General features: G+C 46.9%; 2 protein-coding genes across 3 annotated transcripts in view; both read right to left on the reverse strand.

The window, feature by feature from the left end:
- The window catches only part of mylk4b (myosin light chain kinase family, member 4b), a 42,915-nt gene that overhangs the window by 3,684 nt on the left and 12,067 nt on the right, over nt 1-27,164 (reverse strand). For both annotated transcript variants that reach the window (XM_086223261.1, XM_086223262.1), the window contains exons 3-10: nt 22,651-22,903; nt 3,727-3,802; nt 2,539-2,974; nt 2,229-2,461; nt 1,739-1,844; nt 882-975; nt 649-758; nt 400-541 (exon numbers count right to left, since the gene is read on the reverse strand). In XM_086223261.1, the coding sequence (XP_086079387.1) occupies nt 400-541; nt 649-758; nt 882-975; nt 1,739-1,844; nt 2,229-2,461; nt 2,539-2,974; nt 3,727-3,802; nt 22,651-22,903 (1,450 nt within the window). The remainder of the gene's footprint in view (nt 1-399; nt 542-648; nt 759-881; nt 976-1,738; nt 1,845-2,228; nt 2,462-2,538; nt 2,975-3,726; nt 3,803-22,650; nt 22,904-27,164) is intronic.
- Nucleotides 4,150-5,770, reverse strand: LOC147249440 (uncharacterized). The gene is made up of 2 exons (XM_086225056.1): nt 5,216-5,770; nt 4,150-4,212 (listed from the first exon to the last, which is right to left on the reverse strand). The coding sequence occupies exons 1-2, from the start codon at nt 5,768-5,770 to the stop codon at nt 4,150-4,152; spliced, it is 618 nt and encodes a 205-aa protein (XP_086081182.1).

Consider the following 27,164-nt stretch of genomic DNA (forward strand, 5'->3'; position numbering starts at 1 on the left):
TTAACAGGGCGCCACAGGAGCGAGGACCCAAAACCTGGAAGTAGGCTAGCGTGGTCAGACGTCTGCGTCAGCTGTGACGGTTCTTGACTAACATCAACTTGAGTTCACCTCAGAGGTGACTTTCTTACACAACCTGAAATCCAGAGCAGTGATTCCTCTGGCTTCAGGTTGAGGGAACTGGTGGAGATACTAACTAACTACGAACTTAACTCACAGGTTGATCTACTAAAGTGCTTCGTTGGCACTGTATTAGAGTGAGACTGAGGAGTATTTTAAAGTGAAATGGTATTAATATGAAAGTGCAACGTGTGTGAAGACTCTGAGGCTGAAATATAGTAAAAGAAAGGTGTGCGACAGTGAGGAAATGGGAAGAGGAAGAGGGAGTGTAATGGCGTTCACCTTGAGGTCCAGGTGCAGGATGTACATCTTGTGCATGTACTGCAGCCCCTCACAGATCTGGCGTATGAACAGCACCGTGTCCAACTCTGTCAGGTTGTAGTTCTCATCAATGATGCGGTCGAACAGTTCGCCTCCCTCGACACTGAGGCGCAAAACAGGACGTATTTAAATGATCGAAGAGCTTCTGATTCCTCTGTGTTCACCCGTGGTGGATCATACAGCACCGACACAGACGCCAAATAGACTTACTACTCCATGACGAGGATGATGTCATGGCGAGACTCGAAAGCGGCGTACAGCTGGATGAGGTTGGAGTGGTTCAGCTGGTTCATCACCTGGATCTCATTCCTCACCACCTCCTGAGAGACGAAGACACCGAGACAGGAGATGTTGAAACACACGCAGGCGGCGACTCTGGGCTTGTTTCAAACGTTTCCATTGACATCTCATTCGAGTTTCGAGCGACGCTGCGATGACTGCACCTTTTCCTTCTGGCTCTTGGCTTTGATGATCTTAGCAGCCAACGTCAGACCAGACGAGTTCTCGATGCACTTGTGGACTTGACCAAAGCGTCCTCTAAAGACAGCAGATAGTAGATGATAGAGACGAAGAACCACCCTGGAAAACATTTCTTTGGGTTCTCAGGATTATTTCCACGTTCCGATCCTCGTCAGTCTCTGATAAGTCATTCGTCTTCCAGTTTAGCATCACCTTCCACTCAGCAGCTGACCGGCTCGGCGCCTCGGCTACTGCCAGGTCGTGTTAGGTTAGGTGTTAAAGTTGGTCATTAAACTATGAATTAAACTTCCTCTATTATGTATATTGGTTACCCGCATGAATTTAATTAAAATTAAAACCCTTAAACCGCAACCTCAAACCCGTCAGTGACGCCCTGATTGAGCCGTGACCTTCACCCTCTGTCACCCTCTCCCAACTCTGACTCCGCCCCTCCATCCTTCCCAAAGCAGCGATCATTCCAAACAAACTCTTTCTTCAATACTGTAAGAATATTGTGTTCTTTGTTCGGGAGAGTAATTAGGGTTCTGCTCTGTGCCATTTATGTCAGTAATTTGAGAAATGTGCTTGCGTGCTAAGAGATAATCTCCAGTTTGAGGGGGAGGATTTAGCACCAGTCGATTACATCAGAGGGTCTATTTTGTAAGTGCCCCCCGGGCTCCCAATCATCCACCCTTTAGGGGGCAATAAGAAGGTCTTAGAAAATTATTAGCTGTTCCCTGACAGGGTGTGAGATCTATTCGATCCTCCTTCAGAGAGATAACGCGTTCTAGTGTCTGGAATGAAACTCTACAAGGCCAGTTTTGGTTTTCCTGCTACTCACCCTCCCAGGACCTCGTCTCTGTTGATGGTGTAGTAGGTGGCTATCTGGTGAGGTTTGGGGGTCACGATGCGGTGGTCGAACGGCGCTGCCGGTGGAGGGCTGGAGTCTGCAGAAACAGCACAGGAGGCAGAAAAGGAAATTAAGACAAAACAAGGAAAAGAAGCCATTTCATTCTGCAGAGTCTGAGGGAGGAACAGCTGCCAGACCCCCAGAAACAAAGCCGACAAAAATAGCAGCATGCCGGCGTCTTATTATCTGCTCTGCCAGCTGTGCCGGCTGCCAGGGTCCTGACGCTAGAACGGTGTGGCGTTATGACAATGATCTGTAAAACACCACCTTCTAACAGCTAATCAGCTACGCGTGGGTGGAAGATGACGTATCCTTCTTCAAGTTAAAGTCACACAGCATGATTGACCCCGTGACTGAGGCCGTGACCTCAAAGGCAGCTACCACCCACTTTACCTTTGTGTTTCATGCAATCATGTCTCACCTATCATGAATTCCTTCTCCGCCGACTCTCCCTGCGTCGCCCCCTCCTCCACCTCAGTCTTTACTCCGTCAGACTTGGTGACCAGTGGCTCGGTGGCCTCCACCTTCTGTCCACCGTCGGCGTTTTTAACTTCGCTGTCTTCCACTCTACTTTTTTTAAGGTCGTCCTTCACCAGGTCTTCTTCTGTGACACGGCGTTTGCTGCAAGTGGCGGCGTCGCTGACCTCCTCAGAGCTACAGAAACAAACACTCAGTTTTACACGTTGACGTAAGCCAAGATGAGATGATTTTGAGGATTTAGGAGCAAATACCTTTCCTGTGGTAGGAGAGACGTCTTGACCGTCTCAGCGGGAATGTCTGCGATGACACTCACGGTGGTAGAGGATCTGGACGACACCTCTGCTTCTGCTTTAAGCTGTTGCTTCCCATCCTCCTCCCCTCCCCCAGCCTGCTCCGGAACAGCTGGCTTTTCCTCTAATTTCGGCTCTTCCTCGGGCTCAGAGTCCTCAAAGATACTCCCCTCCTCTTCATCCTCACTCTCCTTAGTTGTCTTCTTTGCATCCTCCTCAAGTGGGGTCTCAGAAGTGCGCGGTCTGTCCAGGATCCGCTCTGTGGGCTCTGGTCTTCCTCCACTTCCCCGCTCCTCCCCTCGCTGGCTGTCAGCCTCTGCGTTTCCATGAGAATGATCGGTATTCTGCCGGTTGAGTTTTTCCACCTGCTCCTGCAGCACCGGCTCATTCAGGGAATCTGAGGTGGGAAAACACAGATGCAGCCATCGTCACCTACTACCTGCGCTGCTTGGTTCGCTCACGGCTCAGTGAAAACTGTGGAGGGGAGGGGCAATCAGGTATCAGGGGTAGCAGGACCAGCCTGGGAACTGCCAGAGGACGGAGGCGTGTGTGCTGACACTGTAGCTTTAAGATGATATCTGTCTTTTACTTAAGTCACAGGTTGTGTCGTGGAGCCACCACTGAGTCAGCCTGAATATCTCAACAACGACTGGATGCACGACCGTGAGATGAATAAAAGATGATTCCTGGCGGCGTTCTGACCTGACTGAGTGTCTAATCATACATCGGGAAAATAAACGCCTGTATTTCAAAATAAAGCGACTCCCACTTTCAATATGTCAGCACACAGAAAGCAAATCAGTTAGCATTAAAGTTAGCATTTCATCAGCTGAGACTGAAGCCAAGTCCAACAATGCGGAGCTGAGTCTGGGAGGTCCTTGTGATGTCATCCTACGAAAAACAAGCTATTTTTGATTTAACAGTCTTTTCTCAAGCAACAGACTCATTTTTCAGAGCTGTCTCCCCATTTATTTTCTCATGTGTAGTGGTCTGCAGACCTCTAACTGGGTCAATGGCAGCTTGTGAAGAAAGACGGCAAAAGAGATATTTGGTAATCTGACCTTCAAGTTCTAAGACTAAAAAGTGTGACAACGATGCTGCTGGAGTCTCTGCAGGTGATCGGAGGCATGCAGTCCAGCTTGGGTCTACCTGGCGTGTCCGAGGGCTTCCTCCTCTTCTGGTTCTTGAAGCTCTTCAGGTTCAGTTTGGCCTTGTCATCCTTTGCCTTTGTAAGAGAAGAGAAGAGAAGAGAAGAGAAGAGAAGAGAAGAGAAGAGAGAGAGAGAGAGAGAGAGAGAGAGAGAGAGAGAGAGAGAGAGAGAGAGAGAGAGAGAGAGAGAGAGAGAGAGAGAGAGAGAGAGGATCCATCATTAGCGGTGCTGGGCGTCGTTCAGAGGTGTTTGATATTGGTATTTTTACCAGTACCTTGAGTTTGATATTGGTTAAAATCCATTTTAAGAAAAATGAAAGTTACATTACGTCACAGATCTTGGGTTTTATTTTTTGGGCTGTTTGACCTTTGACCTCAGCCAAAGCCCATGAAAAAAAGCCTTTTTTTTTTTTTTTAAGTATGTTAAATGTATCCGCCCCAAAAGGGACCAGGTTCTTCTTTGGCCCTGGCTACCCACCTCTCCTCCTGCTGACATACACACAGACACATGACACCAATCACATGACCTCCTTGTTGGAGGTGATAGAAACAAAGAGCAACATGCAGATTCACTCCTCAGGAATTGAAATCTGGAACTGAATGGCAAGACCTCTTGATACCCGACAGTACAGAAGCGGTTCAGCAAGGTGGTTTGATACCCGGCCCTCAACAATGAACACAGGATTGTGTGCCAAATGTAAAATTCACAAGTTGCGATACCAGAAGTTCCATATTTACAGAAGCAGTCCGGCGTCTGCTGGTCATGAGGACAAGCAGCAGCGTTGCTGTAGAAATGTTTGCTGCGGTTGCTGTTGCATCTCCAGTATTTGAGACGGATGCCTCCTCTGAAGAGGTCACATCACATATCATATACAGCATAAAATTTATCATACAGAGTCAATCGGTACCCACAATACTGATAAACTGTATTTACAGAACGATACAGACACACTGAGCCTGTGTGACAGAGGCTGTCAGCAGTAAATACGCAGTATTTAGTGTATAAAACACTCCAACTTGATGCAGACAACTGTATATGTTTACATTCATTCAGACCTCGCCATATCAGGCTGGACCGTTCCTGCGCAACTCTAATCCAAACCCCCACTGATAAAAGCAGGGTTCTGATAAGACCACCAGCCTGACTTCCATCGGTTACACCTCCGAGGCTACAAGGAAAACTACTTAACATAGTAAAAGTATCTGAGAGGAACAAGAACACTAATAATAGGTTTAGGAGGAGGGCAGATCTATACACACACAGCTGTTTAAAGTTGCTCACAGTAGTTTATGACAAAATGTTCATGTTCAAAATCAAGCGGATGCAACATGCAGGTTTTTGGAAACTTTAGCTGCAATCAGACCCAGTAAAGGTGACATGACACCACAGGGGGGACATCAGAGCTGAAGCTGACAAGACGCTTACTCTTGTTTAGTTTTTAGTTGGCCTCTTGCTGCAGGAACTCGGCAGGAATATTAAACCTCTCACCTTCCTGTTGACTTTGTTTCCCCGCTGTTTAAAGAGCAGCTCCACCAGCCTGGAGCTCTTCACCACCTCCCCGATGTAGCTGATCACCTGCTGGGTGCCCTCCACCAGCCTCTCCACTCCTTCCAACCTGCGCCCCTGACTCTCCATCCTCTCACCGACTCTCTCCACCGCCCCCCGCAGCTCCCTGCACGCCATCTCCACCTCTGAGCCGCGCTGACTCCAACCAGCGGCACCACCAGCGCCACCACCGCGGCCGTCCTCGCGCATAGAGGCCAGATCCCGGCCTATCCCCCCAACATCCTGGGTCAGACTGTCCAGCCGCGTCAGGACTGTGTGCTGCATGTTGAGCAAACGCTCCATTTGTGAGGTCAGGGAGTCCATACGGCTCTCCACGCAGCGCAGGGCAGCATCATGAGAGGAAGAGGAAGAGGAAGATGAAGAAGCTTGGGACTTGTCTGATCCATTCAGAGAAAACTTCCTCCCACCAGGCTTCTGACCATGCAGGGGGTTTGGGTCATAGACCTTGGCTAAAGAGTTGACCAGGCTGGAGTTCATGGCTGATTTACCTCCTCTCCAAAACCAAAAACTTCTGTCTAACTAATGAAGTCCTGTGACTCATGCAGCCACAACAGGGCTGAGCTGCAGGCGGAGGACAGGAAGTGGAGGGAGAACAGAGAGCTCTCCCTCAACACGGCCAGACGGCGTTGAGTTTTAAGAATAGCAAATGTCTTCCAAATTAAAGTGCAGCCCCCTGTGAACGTCAGGGGCCGAGTGGCCAGTGATAAGAGCTGAGGGCTCGGGTGTGCATGTGGGGAATGATGGGGGCTTAGGTGGGGGTGGGGGGGTCGCTATGTGACATTTGAGACACTTCAAAGCCCTTCAGTCAGGTGTCAGAATCTCAAGAATCCGGGGTTGAAATATGACACTGTTACAAGTAAGACAAACAAATAAAATGTGCAGCCAAGAGAAGAGAAGAGAAGAATGACAAAGAATAACCGCTGTTTTCAGAAACTATGTGATGGATCTCCCGGACGGATCTAGTTTTACGTGGACGTTTCAACGGCTTCCACGTTTTCCTGCAACAGGAAGAAAGGTGACAGGTGCGAGCGTTTGCAAGGCTGCAAAAACTTTATTAGCCACTCAGACCTTCTGCTCAAGACTTAAATATTTTTGACCCTTGTCAGATGCCACTTGGTCCTCATAAATGACTTGTTTTCCACTCAGCGGATGTGTAAGACGTTGCATAATTGTTTCTGGTTCCCAGGGTCAAGACTTTCCTCAAAAATCACACAACAACATAAGGAAAAGAGATCATAATCTCAATAAGATAAATCAATAATATTAAGATAAAATAACATTTAAAATACATCTCTGTATCTTTGGATAAATTAAATGTAACATATTTATGTGACGGGCACCACGGTGGTGCAGTGGTCCTCACTGTTGCCTCACAGCAAGAAGGTTGTGGGTGGAGCCCCGGCTGCAGCACGGGGTCTTTCTGGGTGAGTCTCCATGTTCTCCCTGTTCCTGCTGGGTTCTCTCTGGTACTCCAGCTTCCTCCACAGTCCAAAGACATCAAGAGGGACCAGGTTAATCCAGACTCTAAATTGACCGTAGGCGTGGCTGGGAGAGCCAATGGTTGTCTGTCTCTATGTGTTGGTCCTGCCATGGACTGGTGACCTGTCCAGGGGGAAGGCTGCTGGGATAGGCTCCACCCCCCCGCCCCCCCCCCCCCCAACCCTTAACAGGATAAGCGGAAGAAAATGGATGGATGGATATTTTTTTGTAACATGCATTTTACAGTTCAAATTAAACTTAACAAACCTGTGTAAACGTGCACTTTTTGGTGTTATGATGACAGTTACACTACCATTTCGTACAATGAGAGTATTTGCAGCCTCATCTTTGTACTCTGACTGAGAGGATGAGGAGGAATCCTGCTGGACCGACCGACATCATGATATATTTGATGACTTTCGATGAAGCTATGCTAAAACTTCCCATCCACTACCGTTCATTATGCTAAGCTAACAAGCGGCCAGAGGGATTCTGTGGGTTTTGGTACCCTAATTCAGGACATCTATCTTCTAGTCTGGACTCTTCGGGATGAGGGGCAGCATTAATGACGAGTTGCTCCTTTCAGAGAACCGTGTAAATGGTTAATTAATACACGATAATGTGACAAACACAGACGAGAGAAGGTTCTCCGAGTCCAAACATCCCCAGCATTGATTGCTGTGTACTGTAATTATAAATCAGTTTTAAGAGCAACCCAGCGCCGTTCAACTGCATCACAAATTAAAGCCTGCGTTCAAATACATCGGCATTCTCTAACACTCATTGAACACTTACAGCCCTCATAAAGGGAGGCATCTCAGGTCTTGTTATGTTATTTGTCTTAAGGGCGTATATTTTGTACACTGGCAAGAGAGTTTAAATGTTTCAGAAACAGAAGATAGCCCTCTGATGTTTCATGGACTCTTAAGTTTAAAAAGAGGCAGCAAGATTCCTATTCTAGTATCAGTGTCCATGCTAAGTGAGGACACTTAGCATGTGAGGAGAAAACAGGAAACAGCTGACGCCACTGACACCAAGAACTGTTGATACAGAGGAGAAGGGGATTGTGGGAGAGGAAATTTGCTGCACATTTGGTTTCATAGAAAAAAAGAGAATGAAGTGACACAGATACAGGAGGGCCTTGTTGACGCTCTGCACGCTGACCTCAAACCTTTCCATGTCTCAGTAGCACACTGGTATCGGGTGTGGGCAAGGTGACAAAGCGCTGGTGCCTATATACTGGCAACCATCTGTCAGCACTGGAAAAACCTGACCTATACCCTGTCCCTTACACTGTTCCCAGCTCCGACAACTTGTCAGCTGTCAGGTTTAACTCTCGGATCCCTGCTACCTATTTACCAGCTGGGGTGAGAAGGAAAGAAGACACTGGAGACAAGTGTACACCGCACACTGTGGAAATAAGTTTCACAGGGGATTAGTAAGAGAAGCTTCCAACTAGTGCATCAAGTTCAACCTGAGTCCTTCATTTTAGACCAAAAACTACGACCCAGTGTCACTTTTAATTGTAACTTCAGATATTTTTTTTCTGAAAATGGGGTGAAAGTTAACATACAGGTGGAAGTGACTTGTCTGCAATGTAGGTTGCGATAAGATATCAATATACGTTGGACCATCTGAAATAGTTTGGCGTACTATCCAGCACAGGGCGCTCTGCTTGACTTACCTAATTCGTCGATCAGAAGCTAAGCTTAAGTTGAAGGAACGTACCAGTTTTTGGGGGAAAGAAAAAAACCCACGTTTTTATCATCGTGCCCAGAGCCAAACAAGAAGATCCTCTACCCCTCTGAACTTCCTTAGGGAGCTGAGACCCACACAGACAGCGAGTTAGCTGAGCACAGTGAATGGTAGTGGATGGGAAGTGTTAGCATGCATCCGTCCAACCTGCTCAGCTTCCAAAACCTGTTATACTCTATAATTAGGATTACATAATACAACTCTAGCTCTACTGTGTACCATAACAAGGCCCATTTTTGGAGAAAAGTGTCCTCAAATGCTTTTGTCCAGCTATGCTAACACATACCATCCGCTACCATTCATTGTGCTAAGCTATCTGAATTCCCATCTGCACGTGGATGGACAGGAATAATATTACCCAGAGAGTTTTCAGGTTTTTTTGTTAATGAAGTGTTAGTTGGGTTTTTTTTTCCAAAAGTGAGGAAAACAGAGAGCAGCGTCATCTTTCGCATCTTTAGCAGACAACCACGCCACAGAAACGTCTGAGAAACAGCACGTGGAAGGTTCTACACCTCACATACCACAGTTTTTTGTGAAATTCATCACTAAAGTTTTCCTTTCACATGAAAAGTGATTATTTTGCTACATAAAAGCAGCATGATGGACTGGATTTTTCTCACAGCCAACATAAAAGGACTTTGCACATTCGAGACATGGACACGTGATTCCAAGTTGCCCTCCACCTCCTTGCTGATGCTTCTCTGTTTATAACTGACAACCTTGTTGTGCGGATGATTCTTCAGATAGATATTAAAGGAAGGATGACACTACAAGGCTGACTGGTCAGGGGAAGGCGCTGCAGCAGCGGGAGGTTTAACTGTACCCAGTCGGCCGATCTCTAACATTCCCAGTAAGGAAAGGTTGCATGGTAAGAGAAGAGCCGGCGTGGTGTCGGGGCACTGTTGAGGAATGAGGCCGACGCATCCGCACCACTCTCCCCTCGTCTAGAGTTACCCAGCGAGAGGACACAGACAATACGTGATGTTGAATCACAGACGGCCCAGTAATGTGATATCCCTCCGCCAGCCCGGAGACACAATAATAGAGTGCGTGACATAAGACAAACATGCGCCTCAGGCTAAAAGCCTCTGTTGTGGTCACCTCAACAATAGCTGGGGAAGGAAAAGACGAGAGGGAGATGGATGATGTAGCACATCGAGTGCTGCATTCGCTCGCCGCCACCACAGATACCTAAAGAGGTATATTTACCAAATACAGCCTCCTTCACGCAGAACCTGAATATCATCTCGCCCCAAAACTATGACATGCATGTGAGGTCCAGCTCTAATTTCTGTATTTTCATTCATTAAAACCAAATATTGTGTTGGCTTAATTTCCACAACATATTTTTAAAAGGGTAAATACTGAGAAAACATGTCACACTGATACAAATCTGTTCATGATACTTCAATGCACCGGGTGTTAATACAGATTTCTACTACACCGCCATCTCTTTCTTCTGTGAACTGGTGGTCTGCAAGTGAGGTCAACTTTTGGCCCTCAGACAAGAGCTCATGGCAGCTTTGGGAGCGTGCTCCGGGGCCAGCCCCGGGGCCCCTGAATCTTCTGGGATCCCCCATCCCCAAATGGCATCGCCACCCACAAAGGATTCACCATACCATCGTCATGACTCACCGACTCATTGAGACCAAAATAATACAACCGGAGGGTGATTGTAGACCTGGAGCTCCACATACAGGACCAGGATGTTTGACTCGGATGGCCGACAATCAACAACATGCAAAAATATGTCCGGTTCAGCGTCCAGACACTTCAGACTCTCCAAATGGTCTGCGATTCTCTCAGTGGCACTTTTGTTGCTCCCTGAATGTCCAGCGTGGATTGTTATTATGTGTTGATTAATCATATTTTTAGCCCATTTTGAAAGATCTGATTTTGGCATATTCATTTTAGATTGTCTAAATGAGGTATATTAGTTTTTTTTAACTCATTTAATACGACTTGTTTCGGTCTAAATGCTCCAAAAGGAAGTCGAAGTGTCTGTTTAGGTCTCCACAGATAGATTGGTGATGTCTGAGCACAACAAATCAGATGTCACCACTGGCAAATAAGAGAGAAATCTGAAGTGAGAAACGAACCAAGTCCGCCCGCAGTCTGCAACCGTGCAGGACCTGCGGAGCCGAAAACCCGACGCATCCCTCACACGTTGGGAATGTCTTTAATGGTGTTTCACTCTCAAGTGTCGGAGGGTGAATGTCTGCCTGCGGCGTCCAGCAGCACAATGGAAACAAGGCCAGACGTTATCAGCCCAGCTGCACCTGCTGCTCTTCTATCTGGATAAACCTTCTGGTGTCACCGCTGAACGATGACAGTCTGTTCTCTCAGAGTTCAGCTGCCTCGATAACGCTCACGCAGCTCCTCTGTCCCGACCTCGGACGCACACTCAAACATTCCTTTAATGGACTGGAGGTTCTGCATGTGGGTGTGTGTGTGTGTGTGTGAGTTTGTCAGTGTTAATAGGCCCCGTCTGTAAAAACGTTACATAAGTTTCTCAAGTATGTGCATAGACTTTAAAATAGACGCACACAAAACAACTTCCCTAAAGTTATCAGGAGTTTGCAGCGAGCTGTCCATGTTACATAACATGATGACAACTGGGCGTGTTTGAGAGAGGATTCTGGAGAAATGGTGCCCTCTGACCCCGCGGACACACACACACACACACACACACACACACGGACCAGCGTGGCTTCACAAAGACGATCCTGAATCACTCTTAATCTACAGGAGTCACCGTGTGATAGATGACACAAACAACTGTCCTCTTAACTCAGGTAAAGAGGCACGTAAAGTGTTTTCACATCGATCTGTAATCACAGCTTCACAACTTCAAGAAAATGCATGTTTTCTGTAATGGAGCTTTTTTTTTTTTTAATCTATCGTACCCACTTGATTTACTGCGGTCCAGTTTGTTAAAGATTTGGGTGAGATTAGATTCAGGAAATAATCTGTGTGAGACACAGAGATGCCTAATATTGGTGAATAAATCAATACATGAAAATGTTACCAAGTAAGAAGTCAAGACTAAATTAAAAGTAAGCTAACGAAGAAATGAAATTCTTCGAAACACATTTGTGCATTTATACTTGCCTGTGTGGACATCTTGTTGGGATTTTATGTGGTCTTTTACAAAATGTGAAAATTAATCAATGTGTGGGTAAATTAATTTTAACAATTAAAAGGTGATGTATTGAGGGGGTTCAATTATCTGAAGTCGCAAAATAAACACATCATTTCATGTGTTGACCACAGACGTGTCAGTGAGACGTTGTTCTGCCTTCTGACCATTAGATGGCAGAAGAGGACCGTGAAGTTTTGACTAGACTGATCAGACAGCACACATTTAACTGAGGAGCTCCAGGAGAACCTGACACACACACACACACACACACACACACACACACACACACACACACACACACACACACACACACACACACACACACACAAGGGAAAAACATGAAACATAAAAACACACGGACTACATGTCCAGATCACTTCTGATGCATTCTTGGATAGATAGAAGCTCAAACGATTCAGAATTCCACAGCGTTTCATCCTGCAGGTGTTTTTTTTTTTTTAACTTTGTTCATAAACATCAACATGGTAGATTGTTTTTCTCAGCAAAAATGTGTGCGTCTCTTTTAAAGTAAACTTACGCAACGTACGATGGAAGTTTCATTCGTGAAATGACTCAAAACTCTATGAAGATAAGAATGAATTCCTCCCGCAGTCCCTCGCTCAGTGTTAGCTGTCAGTGTCAGATTTAACTTGCTAACAGATCATAAACGCGACTGCAGTCCAAGAGTCAGCTGGACTTCATGCTCACGTCACTCCTGCTTTCTTCCTCTCACTGGTCAGTCTGCTGTTCTCTCCTGATAAAACACAACATCATGGTCAGTTACCTGCACCAGGCAGCTTTCTGACTACCTGTCAACTCAAAGACCGCCCACCCCAGTTCGATTTGTGACTGTAGTGCCTTCACCTGTCCTGTGCTGCACTTCAGCAGCACCTGTGGATGGACTGCTATAGCCCGGACCGCATGTGCAGTATCAAGCGTTCGCCTCGGCAGGACCAAGGTCAGAGTTGACCTGCTGACTGAGACTCGGTCCCCGAGATGTTTCACCTGAGGGTGAGGCCTGTGCTGACAGCTGCTCTCCACTGAGTCGCTTGGATTAATTTAGTCGATATCTTGCAGCTCCACTCTGAGACGAGTGCTGGCCGCTAACGGTCTTGTTGTCATACCTGTGGCGTGTTGGTTTGATTTACTGCTCACAAACTGTCTGATTCTCTCTCTGGTACTCACAAACCAGCTGTTGGTCGATGAGAGTCAATCGTTTTTGGGTTGTTTTTTTTTTTTGGTCTTGAATTTGTGCTCTAAAGTCCACATCCAGGGGCTGCGTGTCTTATCACTGGCTCCAGCTGTTCCACCTCATTATCTGTCTCACACTTGAAGTGTTACTTTTCCCAAAATGTGTAATTTGCCTCTCAAGCGCAACTTATTGGCGACTCAAAAGTCAGTAAGCGCCAGGCACATTTTCTTTTTGAGCTTTAAGCTAATGGAGACAGATGCTAACAACAGCAGCTCTACAGTGCCTCATCTGGTAGAGTCCAGATCTTCTTCATCCAGCTGTAAACTCAGTACTCCACAAACACTTGGATTTGAGCTAAAGACCAACAGGACCTAGTTTTTAAAAAAAATAATATCAATGAATTAATGAACACGGACGGACAAGAAATTTAAATAAGATGACCGGTTGTGGGCCCCTCCTGGAACCATCACCTTATCATGGTGGAGGAGTTTGAGTGTCCCAACGACCCTAGGAGCAATGCTGTCAGGGGCATTTTGCCCCTGGTAGGGTCACCCAAGGCAGACTGGTCCTAGGTGAAGGGCCAGACGAAGAACGGTTCAAAAGGGTACTGGAGAGGAGGGTCAGGACGAGAGTCAAACCTCCGATCGAGGAGGAGCTATGTGGTTTTCGTACCAGCTGTGGAACCGTGGATCAGCTCTTCACCCTCCCAGAAATTCTAGGTGCAGCTGGGTGGTCAAGTTTGGTGGCGGGAGGATGTCGTCTCTGCTTTTTGTAGATGATGTGGTCCTCTTGGCTCTTAGCTAACTTGGGGCAGCATCCACAGTGATGCAGGTGCTAAACCGGTCCGTTGTGGTAAAGAGGGAGCTTAGCCAAAAGACGAAGCTCTCGATTTACCAGTCAATCTCTGTTCCAAACCCTCACCTGTGGTCATGAGCTTTGGGTAATGACCGAAAGAACAAGATCGCAAATACAAGCGGCCGAAATGAGTTTCCCCTGCAGGGTGGCTGGAGGAATTATATCACTCGGCTGGCCAGGTAACACCTTAGGATTCCCCCGGGAGAGCTGGTGGAAGTGGCTGGGGACCAACCAGATAAGCGGAGGATGATGAAGACGCAGACGCTAACAGGTTGTGAGACTGTGCTTGAGTTCTGTTAATGCCAGATCACCTCAAATTCTCAATTCTGCTCTTCCCCCCGCAGATATCTGTTGATAGAGTTTTACCATCCAGCATGTAGACGGGGGTTTCTGGAGAACGGCCCCCTGGATCCAGCCCAGCTCAACTTAATTAATCGAACTAAACTGTTTGTACCTCTCACTACGTGGCTCACTGGTATTCAGATGACGCCAGGGTGCAGTAACAATAAAAACTTCATTGTGAAAGACTGCTTGATGATTTTGTAACCACAGACGAATGCATATATGCTTGTGTGTGTGTGTGTGTGTGTGTGTGTGTGTGTGTGTGTGTGTGTGTGCGTGCACGATTGGTCTCAGCGATGGCATGACAGGGCTGTACTGGTAATGAGTTATGCAAACCATTGAAAGGAGACACCAGCTAAGGGCCCAGAGGAGTTAAAGCGAAAACAACACATTCCCGGGAGTCCTCATACCAGAGAGGAGGAGGAGGAGGAGGAGGAGGAGTCACACAGCCCAGGGTTGAAAATGGCATGATGGCTTCCATTTGAACCCTTAAATCATTTGTTTAGTGTCACACGCCGTCCAAGTGGCCCTTGAGACACTGACTTCTACTGTACAATGGTGCACCTGACAGTTATAGTAATCGTATTGTAGTATTATGTATAGAGTATAGAGACCCAACGTGTTCTCAAGTGAACAGAGGAAGTAAAAATATGCGATGCAGAAATGGTGTTGACGCGCTGATTTTAACAACCTGACCTGATATAAATACATGAAATAACGAGGAACTTGCACGATGCGGCGGTGACATTAACTGGTGGGAACAAGAGAAGTCTCTCCCAAAAAAACCACACACACACACACAAACACACACACAGCGAATGTTGACGGTTTAACTGACTGACCAGGATGTGGAGGAAAAGCCTCCGTGCGCTACCAGAGTCAAATACGGAGGCCACGCCCACACAGAATCACCAGTGATGTCTTTCACTCACGGATCAAACATGTGCTTGATGACATCACAACAGAGGCGACAGTTGGTGTCTGGTTAACCAGACAATGCTGCAAGATTTCAGGAGGCGGAGCTGCTGATGCACGTGGTTACTTACATCTGTGGCAGGAGTCACCTGACTGGATTACTGAGGAGGAGGTCCAGGCTGCATGAGGGTTCCACTGAGGCGACGGGCCTGAGCGGAGAGCTTGGGCAGTCTGGTTGGTAAAGAGGTCACAGAGAGCATTAACGCTGCTGTCTGAGATGGACACATCCCCTCCACCAGCGGACTGAGCTCCACGCTTCAGCGCCCTACCGCCATGCTGGTAAAATTCCTGGCCAAGTGGAAAAGAGGAGAGGCAAAGAGTCAGGAGAAGGTGGAGCAGCTGGACGATGAGCCAGCAGACACGAAGGAACCAAGCGTGAAGAGTATGAACGGTCCAGCTGCTGAGCGACTTCTCAGCCTCACGTGGACGATAACCAGCTGAAGTCTGTGTCTTCAGTGGAGATGCAGATTGTTGCAGAATTAATCTGCTCAAATATTCACAAACGAAGAAAAAAAAGACAATACGCCAATATGTCCAAGAAGAAGAAGAAGAAGAAGAAGGAGCAGTTGTTGGAAGGATTGGGCCAAAGTTTCAAGAGCTTTGGTGGAAACCGTATCACCAGAGCAGAGATTCATCACCTGGTCAAACCGCCCCAGCAGGAGGAGGATGAAGCGTCTCACGCCAGAGACCTGTTCTACTACGCACCTTGGCGAGATGATGCCACCACGGAGAGACAACGTCGCCATGAACTCAGATATCTGCCGTGGCGTCAGGATCGTGGAGGAACTGACAAAGACTGAGGCTCTGATTGGGGCTGAAGTTGTGAACCACACGTGGGACTCAAACTGGCTGCACTTTCTTGTGTATGAGTGAGGGAGCATCACTCAGTTGAACCTGGGAATTCAGGTGTTCACCAGGACATGAAGGAGCCTGACTGATCCTTTCCCTCTGTGACGTCACTCTAGAAGTAGAAAACGTGCTGAGGAACTGAGGACGCTAGTTGTTATTTCAGATTTGCAATCAAGGACAGCGAGTAAACAACATGAACTTTCCACCCAAAAACTAAAGTTTCTGGTGCCGGACATAAATCATTTTATTTCACAGGTTTGCATTTTTGCATTTGCATTCTTTTGTATTAATATTTCATGGTAACGGTGCTTCTGAAAGGGTTCGACTGAAACGAGCTGTTCAGATGTGACGTGAAGGCGGTGCTCTTCAGCGACCTCAGCTAGAATTTGAATCACTCAGACACTGATGAATTGTTTTATCTCGGTTAAACCGTCTAAAGCCTGCGTGGACAGGAGCGCCTTCACGGGAGGAGGAGGTTATAAATCCAGCGGTAACAAGCGTGACACTAACAACATTATTGAGCTGACACCACTCTCACACTTTATGAGAGTCATTACATCGGCCTGCTGCTGGATTAGAAAGTATTATGTTTACATGTTAAAGTGGTTTAATAGGAGGACATGGCTCGCGTGGCGTGGAGGGCACAGGCTCATCTGGACCAGCGTAACAAGCTGCTGGCTAGAATTTAGATGTCAATGCAAGTGACAAGTGTGTGACGCATGTCGGATGACGAGATCTTTTCCACTGGGCTCACATGCCGACTACAGATGGATGACATAGCAGCTTCACCTGCCACACACCATTGTTGCTGCCCTGTTGGGCTGAAGCAACGCCAGCCAGCCGGTTAGAGCACTGACTGTTGGCTGCCTTCATCCTGTTGGCTTGTTCACATCACCGGGACAAACTGCTCTTCTGTCTGAGAGAAAGAAAACCCCACAGATCCACGACTCTAGGTCTCCCCTCCCAACTCACATTTGCTCCACCAGCCAGATCTCAGGTATGAAATGTGGAGGTGCTGGTGACTGATTGATGATTGGACTTTGTTTTTCCCTCTTCAAAAGATCTAAAAAAAATAATTATTTTACCTCCATCTTAATTTCTGTTGAGCTTTTTAAACACGAAAAGAACTCAAGAATACTGAAAAATTCTGAATACCCTCTGAAATCCCTGATATTGCTTGCAACTAAAACCTGATCAGCTGCTGTAACTTGTACTAACAGACAGATAAAAACAAATACTGATGACAGCTCACTCTGATGACAAGAAAAGAAACAGGCTCTCTAAACCGCATCACATGACGCGCTCTCGTAACAGCGGGGTGATAATGACGTCTACCGCTTCAGTTCCGGTTCACACAGGCCTGCAGCCCGTCAGCCTCAGACATCTGACAGTTTTGTGCAGGAAGCCAAGATTTGCTGATCACTTTTATGCTGCCAATCTCTTCACTTGGCGCAGGCGCACACACACCAGAACCTCTCGGTGTCCGTTACCTGTATGTCTGATGGAGCCGTCCTCCCCTCCTTCTTCTTCTTCTTGAAGGACAATAAATTCCACAGCCGTCGCCACAAAAACGTGGCCACCAGACACACACTCCCTAATATCCAGATATCTTTGTCCCTGAGGAGGTTCTCCATGATGGAATGCTCCTGCTGTAGTCCACCTGCACTGGCTGAGTCTCTAGAGTGGCCTCTCCGGTGACAGGCAGCGAGTTGTTGACATGGAGCACAACAGCAGGCCTGGATTATTTGGGTCCTCTAGCTGTGCATTTAATCCCGGTGTGTTGCCCACTACACACTCGGACAGGAACAGGGGTCGGCGCTGTCAAAGCCACCCACCCAACCACCCATTCACTCTCGACCCGGCTTCCTCCCTGCCTCCCACTCCTGGACCTAAAAGGAGAGGACATGCCGTCTCTGAGACGAGAATGGGACAGGTGGTGTTAGGTTCAGGGTGTCGTTGCTGTATGCAGAATCAGATGCCTGCTGCTCCTGCTGGCATGTTAGTGAGACCCCCCTGGTATCCTCTAACTTCAGACGCAGCACTTCACGCATGCATAAGCATTTTAGCTGGACAGAAGCTCTTCATCACTCCTCATAAACACGCACGCATGCATGTAAACAAACCCTCGCGTCTGAGTGGTCATGCGTGGTTTACCTCGCTGCACAAGACCGACGGGAAGTCAAGACAAACTGGAGGTTTAAGTGCCTTCAGAGTTAAAAGCAAGTGTGTGTGTGTGTGTGTGTGTTTGTGCGTGCGTGTGTGTGCTTCATAACTATCCATCTGGACAGAGTTGACAATTACTGGAGAGCGGAATACGACCACGCCAGCAGATCAGACCTCCTCCTGCTACATTCGTGGGCTTACAGTAGTCAGAACTGTTAACCTGAGCACCTTTACACGCGTGTGGTTACACGTGTGGTTTTTGTTACGCATCAACTACCAACATCAGGAAATCACGGGGGGGTGCATTCCGCAAACATCTTTTGGGTGGGGAAAAAAAAACCCAGCATTGTCGTTGTAGTTCGTGTTTGAACAAACTACAACCATAAGTGAAAATAAAACGAGGCAAAAACAAAAAGGCAAGCAGAGGAATTTGAGGAGGAGCTGAGGGACGCCAGCAGGTTTGACTCCTCCTGGGAGGAGGTGATGACCTGCTGGAGCACAGCTACCCGGTGGTCCGAACTCATATTTGATATATTGATGATTGAGCCGATGGACTCACACGACCGTCCACCTCAGAGTCAACTGATCTTTGGTTTCTCTCAAGCACAACAAAGTACAAATACACACAAGTACAAGAACATAAGAAACACACATCATACAACTGCAAGAAAGCAAACAAGAAGTTCCCTGATCCACTTTTTATGTGTTAATTAAGCCTTTCTGTCTGTGTCCTAGCTGACCCCTGACCCCTGGGACCCTGAACTGTTTAGCCTCCTTGTACTTTCCTCTGTCAAATACACTGCACATTGTTGTGCCAGGGACAGCGTTCCTCCGCCGAGGTGATGAAGTCATCAGATCCCAAAAGCAAATCCGCTGTTCTGTCGTGCTAACAGATGAGTTCACAATCCCACGACCAGACAAACCAACGCCGTCGATCAAATGACCTCCGGTTAGCACCCAACATCAGATTAAGGTCGGTCGGACACCGAACGCCACGTTGGACAGCTGGAAAATCGAACTGTGGCCTCACAGACGCATCAGACGTTGATGACCCACAAAATGTCACATCGGATGATACATGAAACGTTTGAGTGGAATCCAATAAATCCAATAAAATAAGGCTGCTGTCGGTATTCGACGTCAGCTTGACGTCACATCAATCATTGTCCGACACGGACCACTGGTAACAATCAACGTTCAACTCCAACCCGGTGGTTGTTGCTCCTCACGCCCTCGTAGCTACAGAGCCTGTATCTGCTTATTGATAAAATGAACACAAAAAAAAAAGCGACTAAATTATTATTCATTTCGCAGCTTTCAGAAATTCTTTGTAGCAAGTCTGAGATTCTTACAACCTTTGGAGCAGACTTGCTTAGAGGCAGCACTTTAAAGCAAGCTTTATTTAACAGGCAGCAACAGGTGGGGGGTCAAGGTTCACAGGGGTTACAGTGCAGGACCCCTGGGAGGACAAATATTCCCCAGAGGGAACCCGAGGAGAACTTGAGGGCTGAGGTGACAGCAATGGAGCCGAAGGATCCGGTGATGGGCCGGCATGCGTTTGATAACAGCAAGTTTTTAGCCATTAAACTGAGGGAGAGAGCGAGGTAGACAATGGACAGATGGACAGAAGGCAGAAAAGATGAGCGATCAAAGGTGAAGAGGTGAGTTCGAGGAGAGAGTGAACGGAGTGAGAGAGGCGATGGACGGGAGGTGTTGGATGACACGCGGCGCCTCCCATGTAGCTGGAACATTTCTCGCACCGCCGCCAAGATTTACAGCTCAACCAGATAAAACATAAACAAAACAGTTACAAAAAAAACAACATAAAGTTGAAATGCCAACCATGCAAACATTGTCCTGGACTTTTCTTCACTGAGTTCAAGTGTTTGTCGTCTTATTCTGAAAGGCTATGGTGGAGTGGACCAAAGTATTTAACCAAGTACATTCAGGGATGAATTTGAAAGACTTGCTCCTGAGATTTTGCTTTTCTTTCCCCTTTTACTTCTTCGCTACAACATCTCTGAGCTGAACTGGCAGTTTTTGTCACTTTACAAATTGATATTTGAACGTATGACGCTTTCGTTATCGAATAAACGCCACAAATTGGTATCTGATTTGATCATTTGGAGCTTTTTTGATGGCATTTTGATAAATGAGGGGCTCGGAGGGGTTGAGGGAAGGTACTGGGCAGGGATGGTGGAGCCGTGTGAGGCGTTCACATGATGCCGGAGAATGGAAAGCGACACAGAACCACTTATAAAAAAAACCAACAACAAAAAAACCCAGAGGTGGACTTCACACTCCAGAATCCTGTGAAGCAGATGTGTGACCATGTATTCACGTTCAAACTAGAGTCACCAGAGGCGGCGATGGCTCGCCAGTGCTCACACGTCTTCCTCTGCTTCATCACTTCTTTGTGACCCAAGAATGCAGACAGAGCCAGCCACATACATTTAGCTTGATGCTAATGGTGACTGACAGCTAAAAGCTGTCCGAAAACCGTTGGTTTCAAATGCTCTAATGTCCAAGGCGGTACATCCACATCTGCCTCGTCCAGCCGTGGCCTTGTCAGCTGAACGCTCCAGTTGCTCACACTTAGGAGGAGGTTAGAGGAGGAGCCTGGGGCATGAACCTGATGTACAGCAAGTGTTTCTTGACTATTTCGTTTGGTTCTTAAGGTGTTTGTGTATAAGTGAGCAAACTGCTGGACAGAGAAGACTTGGATGATCCTGGATGATGCACTCTGCATTTGTGAAGTGACGTTTTAGAACAGTCTTGTTGTTAGCTGTCAGTCTCCGTTAGCTAAAAATGGTATGTATGCATTCTGAAGTCGCCAAGAAGTCAAGTAGGGAGGTAAAACACATTTGTGAGTTCAAGACTTTAATTTGTGAGGACTTATAAGGCCAAATACGGTATTTGGGTGAAATATCCCTTTAAGGGCCCCTCACGGTTACAACTACATCAGCTGACTGAATTTTTTTCCCATGGAGCCCCTGCAGGCCTTTATTTTGAAATACAACCTGCCACAGTTGAATAGTAATATCAAATTCATGTAACATAATTGTCTTATTTGTCTAGTCAAACACACATCACCCGTCCTGAGGCTCTGATGTCACAAACACCTGAAATTAAAGTGGAACCTGTTGTTGCTGATGAGCGAGTGTAACAGCAAAAGCGGCTCTCCGTGAAATCGAAGCAGATGAACTAATTGTGGTGTCAGTCACACCAGAGTGACCTCAAACAGCCCGGGGCGCCATCTTGTGTGCGTCCTTGACTCTCTGCCAAATATTTACTGCAGTCTGGGGTTTTATGCGTGTATGCCTGTGTGTGTGTGTGAGAGAGAGAGAGAGAGAGGGAGAGAGGGTGAGTGTGTGAGAGAGAGAGAAAGAGAGAGGGAGAGCCTGAGCCAGGGGCCTTCAAACAACCAATATAACCATTCACAGATCTGCAGCTCCCTCTAGTGGCCATGCTGTGCGTCACCTGCTTGGTCATGGAGCCAACAGGTGCAAAGAACCAGAACAGGCCCCAAATGAGGACTTTATTTAGGTCCCTCTGATGATGGCGGCTCAGGTCAAACATGTGGCTTTGTTGTGACAAGTAGATGGCAACAAGACCAACTTGGTCTGTTTTGTGAAAAGATTCCGTTCAATTCCCTCAACTGGGAATCAAGAACTGCTTTGAACTGAGAACTGGCTGCAAACCGATCCGTCTGAATCATTCACATCTGAAGTGATCGATTCCTTCTGTTATGTTAAGCAAAGTCATGCTGAAAATGTACTTAAAAGAGAGGGCAAGGGCCAGAAATGGCCGGTGGGGAATCAGAATCCCCCGGTTATTTCAAAATTGCATGGGAATCCTTTTGATACCGATGAAACGTTTTCTTTAGATTAGCAACATTACTCAATTCACAAATAGAAAGGGCAGACACTCACCAAAAACTGAACGAAAAATACAAAGCAAGGAAAACTGATCAAGAATGATCTAAATGGTAAAAAGCAGCAGGGAGAAATTAATCCATCGATTTATAAAACTGAAGAAGGTAATCAGACATCTCTTTCAGAGATTTAGCTTTGCAGGGCTTTTCACAGGAACACCCTCGGCCGAGGGTTTTGTTTAATCTCAGTCCTGCTGGTCCCCAAAGTTCTTGTAGATTTGATGAGTGGGAGGGTCTTTGCTTCTGTCCTCTCCCACTCCTGCCAGATTACTCCTGTCTTGGCCTGCTCCTGTCATGAAATATAAAACCTGATCTGCAGGATTCACAGCCACGTCTCGGGCTCACGTGTGCTGCTCAGCGATGACGCACGGTGAAGGTGCCAAGACCGGGTCAGGCCCACAGCAATATGAGCACGGTCAAGCGGGGACGTGACAAGGGGGGTACCATCAGAACGCGACAATCGGAGGTGTGAGCGCACCCTCATGTTTCAGGAGGTCTTGGGAAAGGTCCTCAACTTCTGATTTAATTCATGCGGAGCTGAGGAGTTTGCGCACGAATCGACAAAGACCTGACTCTTCCTGTCCAACCTTCACATGAAGGAGGAGGTTTCATCAGGTCTTGGTCTGGTCCGGCTCACTATGAGCTGAAACGACAAAAGCAGAGCGTGTTACCTGTTGCTTTCCTCCCTCCAGCTCCACGTGTTTGAGCTCCCAGAAGCAGCGCATGGTCTCCACCTTCTCCAGGTGCCGGTAGAAGGCCAGGCGGCCCAGGCGGAGGCTGTTGCTACGGTTACGGATGGCCTTCAGCCCCTCCATCTTCTCAACGATGGGAGACATGGGTATCGGTGGCGGCACTGCCGATATCGGGAGCTTTGCATTCTTCTTGCCAGAAACAGACTCGTTGAGAGGAGTCTTCTTGTTTGACCTGCAATTACAACAAACTGCTTAATGAAACGGCGGAACAATCCATCTTGTCTTTTCAGATTAATTGACAAAATTATTCCACCAGATGCTGAAAAAAAAAAAGAAAAAAGGATCACATCAGATTTTCAACTTTCCAAAAGTCCTTGAAATAATCACCAATGACCTGTGTTACCATCAGGAAAAATAGAACTGTGGTAATTAATCAAATTCACTTTATTCCACATTTTAAATTTAAAGTCTGGGAGAAAAAAAAATCCCCCAAACTCTTTGTACCAACTGGATGCTGTGAAACAAAAGTTAACCAACCATAGCTGGGATTAAAAACAATGGTTTGAAATGTGTTGAGCATTTTTCAAGAACTGCATCAAGTTGAATTTTGATTTAAAAAGTTTCTTCACGGCTTCCAAAATCAATCATCGGACGAGTTGCTTTTTCTGTTTTCTTGTTCACGCTTTGGCCGTCTTGAGCTGTTCAGGTTCAGGACTTTAATTTGATGTAAAAAACAAAAACAAAATAGCTGTAAAACTTTGATGGAAAAACATATCATGAGACAAAAATGCAAGCGAATGTCAGGTAATTAGCCAACAAATTCCACCATCAACGTTATTAGAACCTGGAGGAAATAAATGACGCCTACAGAGAAATCCTGTCTAAAAAAAATATGAATAAAAATCAGGGGATCTAAAAGTGAGAACACGCTTGTATAAATCAGTCCTGGTCTCTGGGCCAACTCTCCTCTACACGGCTGAGACGGCGGCCGGCTCATGCTTTGATGTAGCCCTCCACTGGGCAGCTGTATCACACTCAACTGGGATGACTGGTGACGAGGTGGAGAAATCCGCCCTGACGCCTGCTGGGGACAGCTGGCTTTCCGCTGCGCTCTACCTGTTGAGCCTCCGGGGGAGTCATGGAAGATCACCGGGGATATTTATACCTCTGCAGAGTAAATGTCCTGCCTTTGCTTGACAATTACCGAGGTCAGAGAGTGGATGCAGTTTCAGCGTGGAGCGTGAAGCGGTCTTCAGCATCAGGGGGTCTCTCAGGGTTTGATTTCAGCTCGGGAGCAGAGGAGTGGCCAGGGATGCACCTGTTTCGTGTTGGCTCTTTGCATTCTGTGATTTATTTTCATGTCAGAACTTTAAATCTGGGGTGGAAAAACAAGTCCCCTGATCCACCTGACTACTTCTTCTAAAAACGTCCTCTTCTGTCCCGATACGACCTCATTTCGTCAGCGCTCTTTCCAGTGGCGGATCTCGTGGCTTCCAAAACAGTTACAAATCACTGTGAGAGCCGGACATGTCAGTGCCAAGGTCCGGTTAAGTGAGAGAGAGAGAGATAAGCCAAGGGTAGGGGATGGTGGCGTTTTTCATCTTTCACAACTGGGTAGCCCAGAATTCAGCCCACACAAACCACCCAAATGTGGACAAACTGTGGCACTGCTAAGTTTGCATTCTGGTCCACAGGCTGTATTTCTGGATATTATACGTCCTTATTGGACTTTGTGGAGCCCTGACACAGCAAAACACATTACATGGTAAAGCCACAGATGTTTTACAAGCAGTTAAAGAACAAATCTCGTTACTCGTATTTTCAGAGCAGCGTGGAGATACTAGTGACAGGTGTGTAGAGAAATCCAGAGAATTCCAGCTGCGGGCCGAGTGTGCCGGTCCAAACCCGGGAGCAGCGGCAGCCAGAACACTTCCAACTAACTCCCCGCCTCGCTACGTACAGGAGACAACAGCTCTTCTCCCTCTTGGATCTCCACCGCCAGCGACACTACAACCTTCTAAAGGCACCGACCCCCCAGGAAGATGAACGCACATCCGATTGTCTTCTATTCGTGGTGACAAACTTGCTGTAAGACTTGGGGAGACTTTGGAGTAGCCAACTTACAACTTTGGGGAAACACAACGGAGACAAATGACAACCACGGCAACAAACCACCAGAAGTGTAGAAAAGACAGGAAACCAGTCCCTGTGGCCTAAGAGGTTGGTTTACAATAATTAAACACGTTCCTCATAGATTCAAAAAGACAAAATTCAGGTTTTATCTGTATGTTTGCCAAGTTTGACCCACTGAGATGTGTTTCAGGAGTCCTTCCACCCTGCTGTTTTGGACTATCAACTGGTGCTGAGATGGCTCACAGCCCTGCAGAGCCCGGGTGCACCGGGGAGGCTGGCTGACCCAGGGTCGGTCACTTTAAAGGGCTTTATTTTGGGTGCACCACAGTACACGGAGGGGTCAGGGGGCACGTTATCACTAGAAATGGAGAACCTCCATCGGTGAGAGCCCGCTTTGAGCTGGAGGACCAGCCGCAGCGCTTGTTGCCAGGCAGACGGGCATTAAAGCTGAATGGATTGCTTTCCATTGTGGTGGCTTTGACTCATTGCAGTTGTTGCATGAACCATCCGTTACGTAATGGTATTGTGAACGGTATGTGGCTTTGTTTTATGTGTGCACGTATGCCAGAAGCGAGTGCCTCACTGTCCAAGCAATGCTGTAGTCTGTGTATGTTTACTTTGCTTGGCAGTCCTCGGTAATTCCCCTCTACCAAACGACCGGGGGGTTCCTATCTGTCTTCCCCATCATAATCCTTCTATGTAAGCGATAGGAAGAGCTGCATGTGTCCCATAACTCTTAAAGTAGCGATGGATCGCTGAGACCCTGAGGACTCTGCCGCTCCGCTGGTGTATGTTTGGATAAATAAAGAGCAGGAGAAAAAAAAAATCATAATAAGAGGGGGGTCTGGCATGGTTTACCCCCCCCCCCCCCAATGCAAAATGTACCACAAGATGACAAGCGATGACAGGCAACATCGCTGCCAAAACTCCTGCCAACTTCCCCACAGGTGGGAAGTAAATCTACTCACGTCCACAGGGGGGCTCATGGAATGAGAAGCCCATACGCAGGCAAACTGCTGCTGATGAGAATAATGCTAATGGAGGAGGAGGTGTGTGGTCCAGGTTCAGGACTGAGGCCAGATTCTGAACGGAAGTCTGCACATAGCTGTGGCTTTATCGTAACAGGTTAATTGTGTGAAGTACAAGCTGGGGACAATGGAGACATTGACAGAAGAGACACAGTGGGAGAGTGACAGGCGACACTCCAACTGCCTCTCCTCTTAATGGCTTCTTGAGTTATTTTAAGGACAAAAATGGGTTCTTGAGTGAAGGAGGACAGTTGGGAAGACCACAACATCCTTGACTGGTCCAAAACTGACCGCAGATCTGTTACTCGCTTCAGTTACTGGGACCACAGACTCTAATTAGCTATATTTCCACTCATGTACAGCTAATATATTCACATTCAGTAGATTTAAACTTATCACCAAGCTTAACTTAGCTATAACCCAAATAATTAACCTACATCACATTTTGGCGAGTAATAGATGCATATCTGTTTCATCAGTGTGTGTGTGTGTGTGTGTGTGTGTGTGTGTGTGTGTGTGTGTGTGTCAAGCACAGCGGTACTGATAGGTCCTGGGCTAGCTTAGCACAGATACTGTCGGTAAGGGAAAACGGCTAACCCAGTTACATCAAAGACGCCTCCTAACTGTTTCTAAGCCATCCTATTTACACGTTGCCTCTTGTGTATTTAACACATGAAGAAATATAAAACGAGACGTTGTCATTTAACAAGCAGATAAATTACATGCTTGAGCAATTTCTTGATCAGGAACAGCTGGGCGCAGAGAGGGATTAGCGCTGTCGGAAGAACAACAGCACAGCTGGGTGACGGATACGACGTGTGAATAAAGACTCTTCTGAGGGGTTTCACTGATTATTTCGTGAGAGAAATATAATTTCGTCTGCATCAAGTCATCTCACTATGCTAGTTGAGAAGCTAAGTCTGTCAAAAAAGAGGGCAAAAAGGTCAAAGAAAAAGAAAAAAAAAGACTGCATCCTCTTTTAGAAAACAGAGGCCAAATGTTGTTGTGATTCTTCCAGAAAGATGGTGTGGGGAAACATCCTCATGATGGGGACAATAAACACACTTTTAAGAGCTTTTAAACCCCCAGTTGTACCAGTTGGTATAATTGTCGCATATTTTGAAGTCCTTTATTTCACCTCTTTGCTGTAAATCGCGCTCCTCTTTTAGTTTGGCCTTGTTTTGAACGCCGTTTTTGGTGAAGCACCATGTCACCTTAGTTCTGAAAGGTGCCACAGAGATGAAGTGTCATTCCTATAAATGCGCACAAAGGTTGACAAGCGCACAAAGCAGGCCCGCGTCTTGTTTTTATATAGCGTCAAATGATGCACGG

The sequence above is a fragment of the Aulostomus chinensis genome, chromosome 14 (genome assembly GCF_037954235.1).
Source record: "Aulostomus chinensis isolate RoL2024-O1b breed Wild chromosome 14, RoL_Achi_v1.0, whole genome shotgun sequence".
NCBI lineage: Eukaryota > Metazoa > Chordata > Actinopteri > Syngnathiformes > Aulostomidae > Aulostomus > Aulostomus chinensis.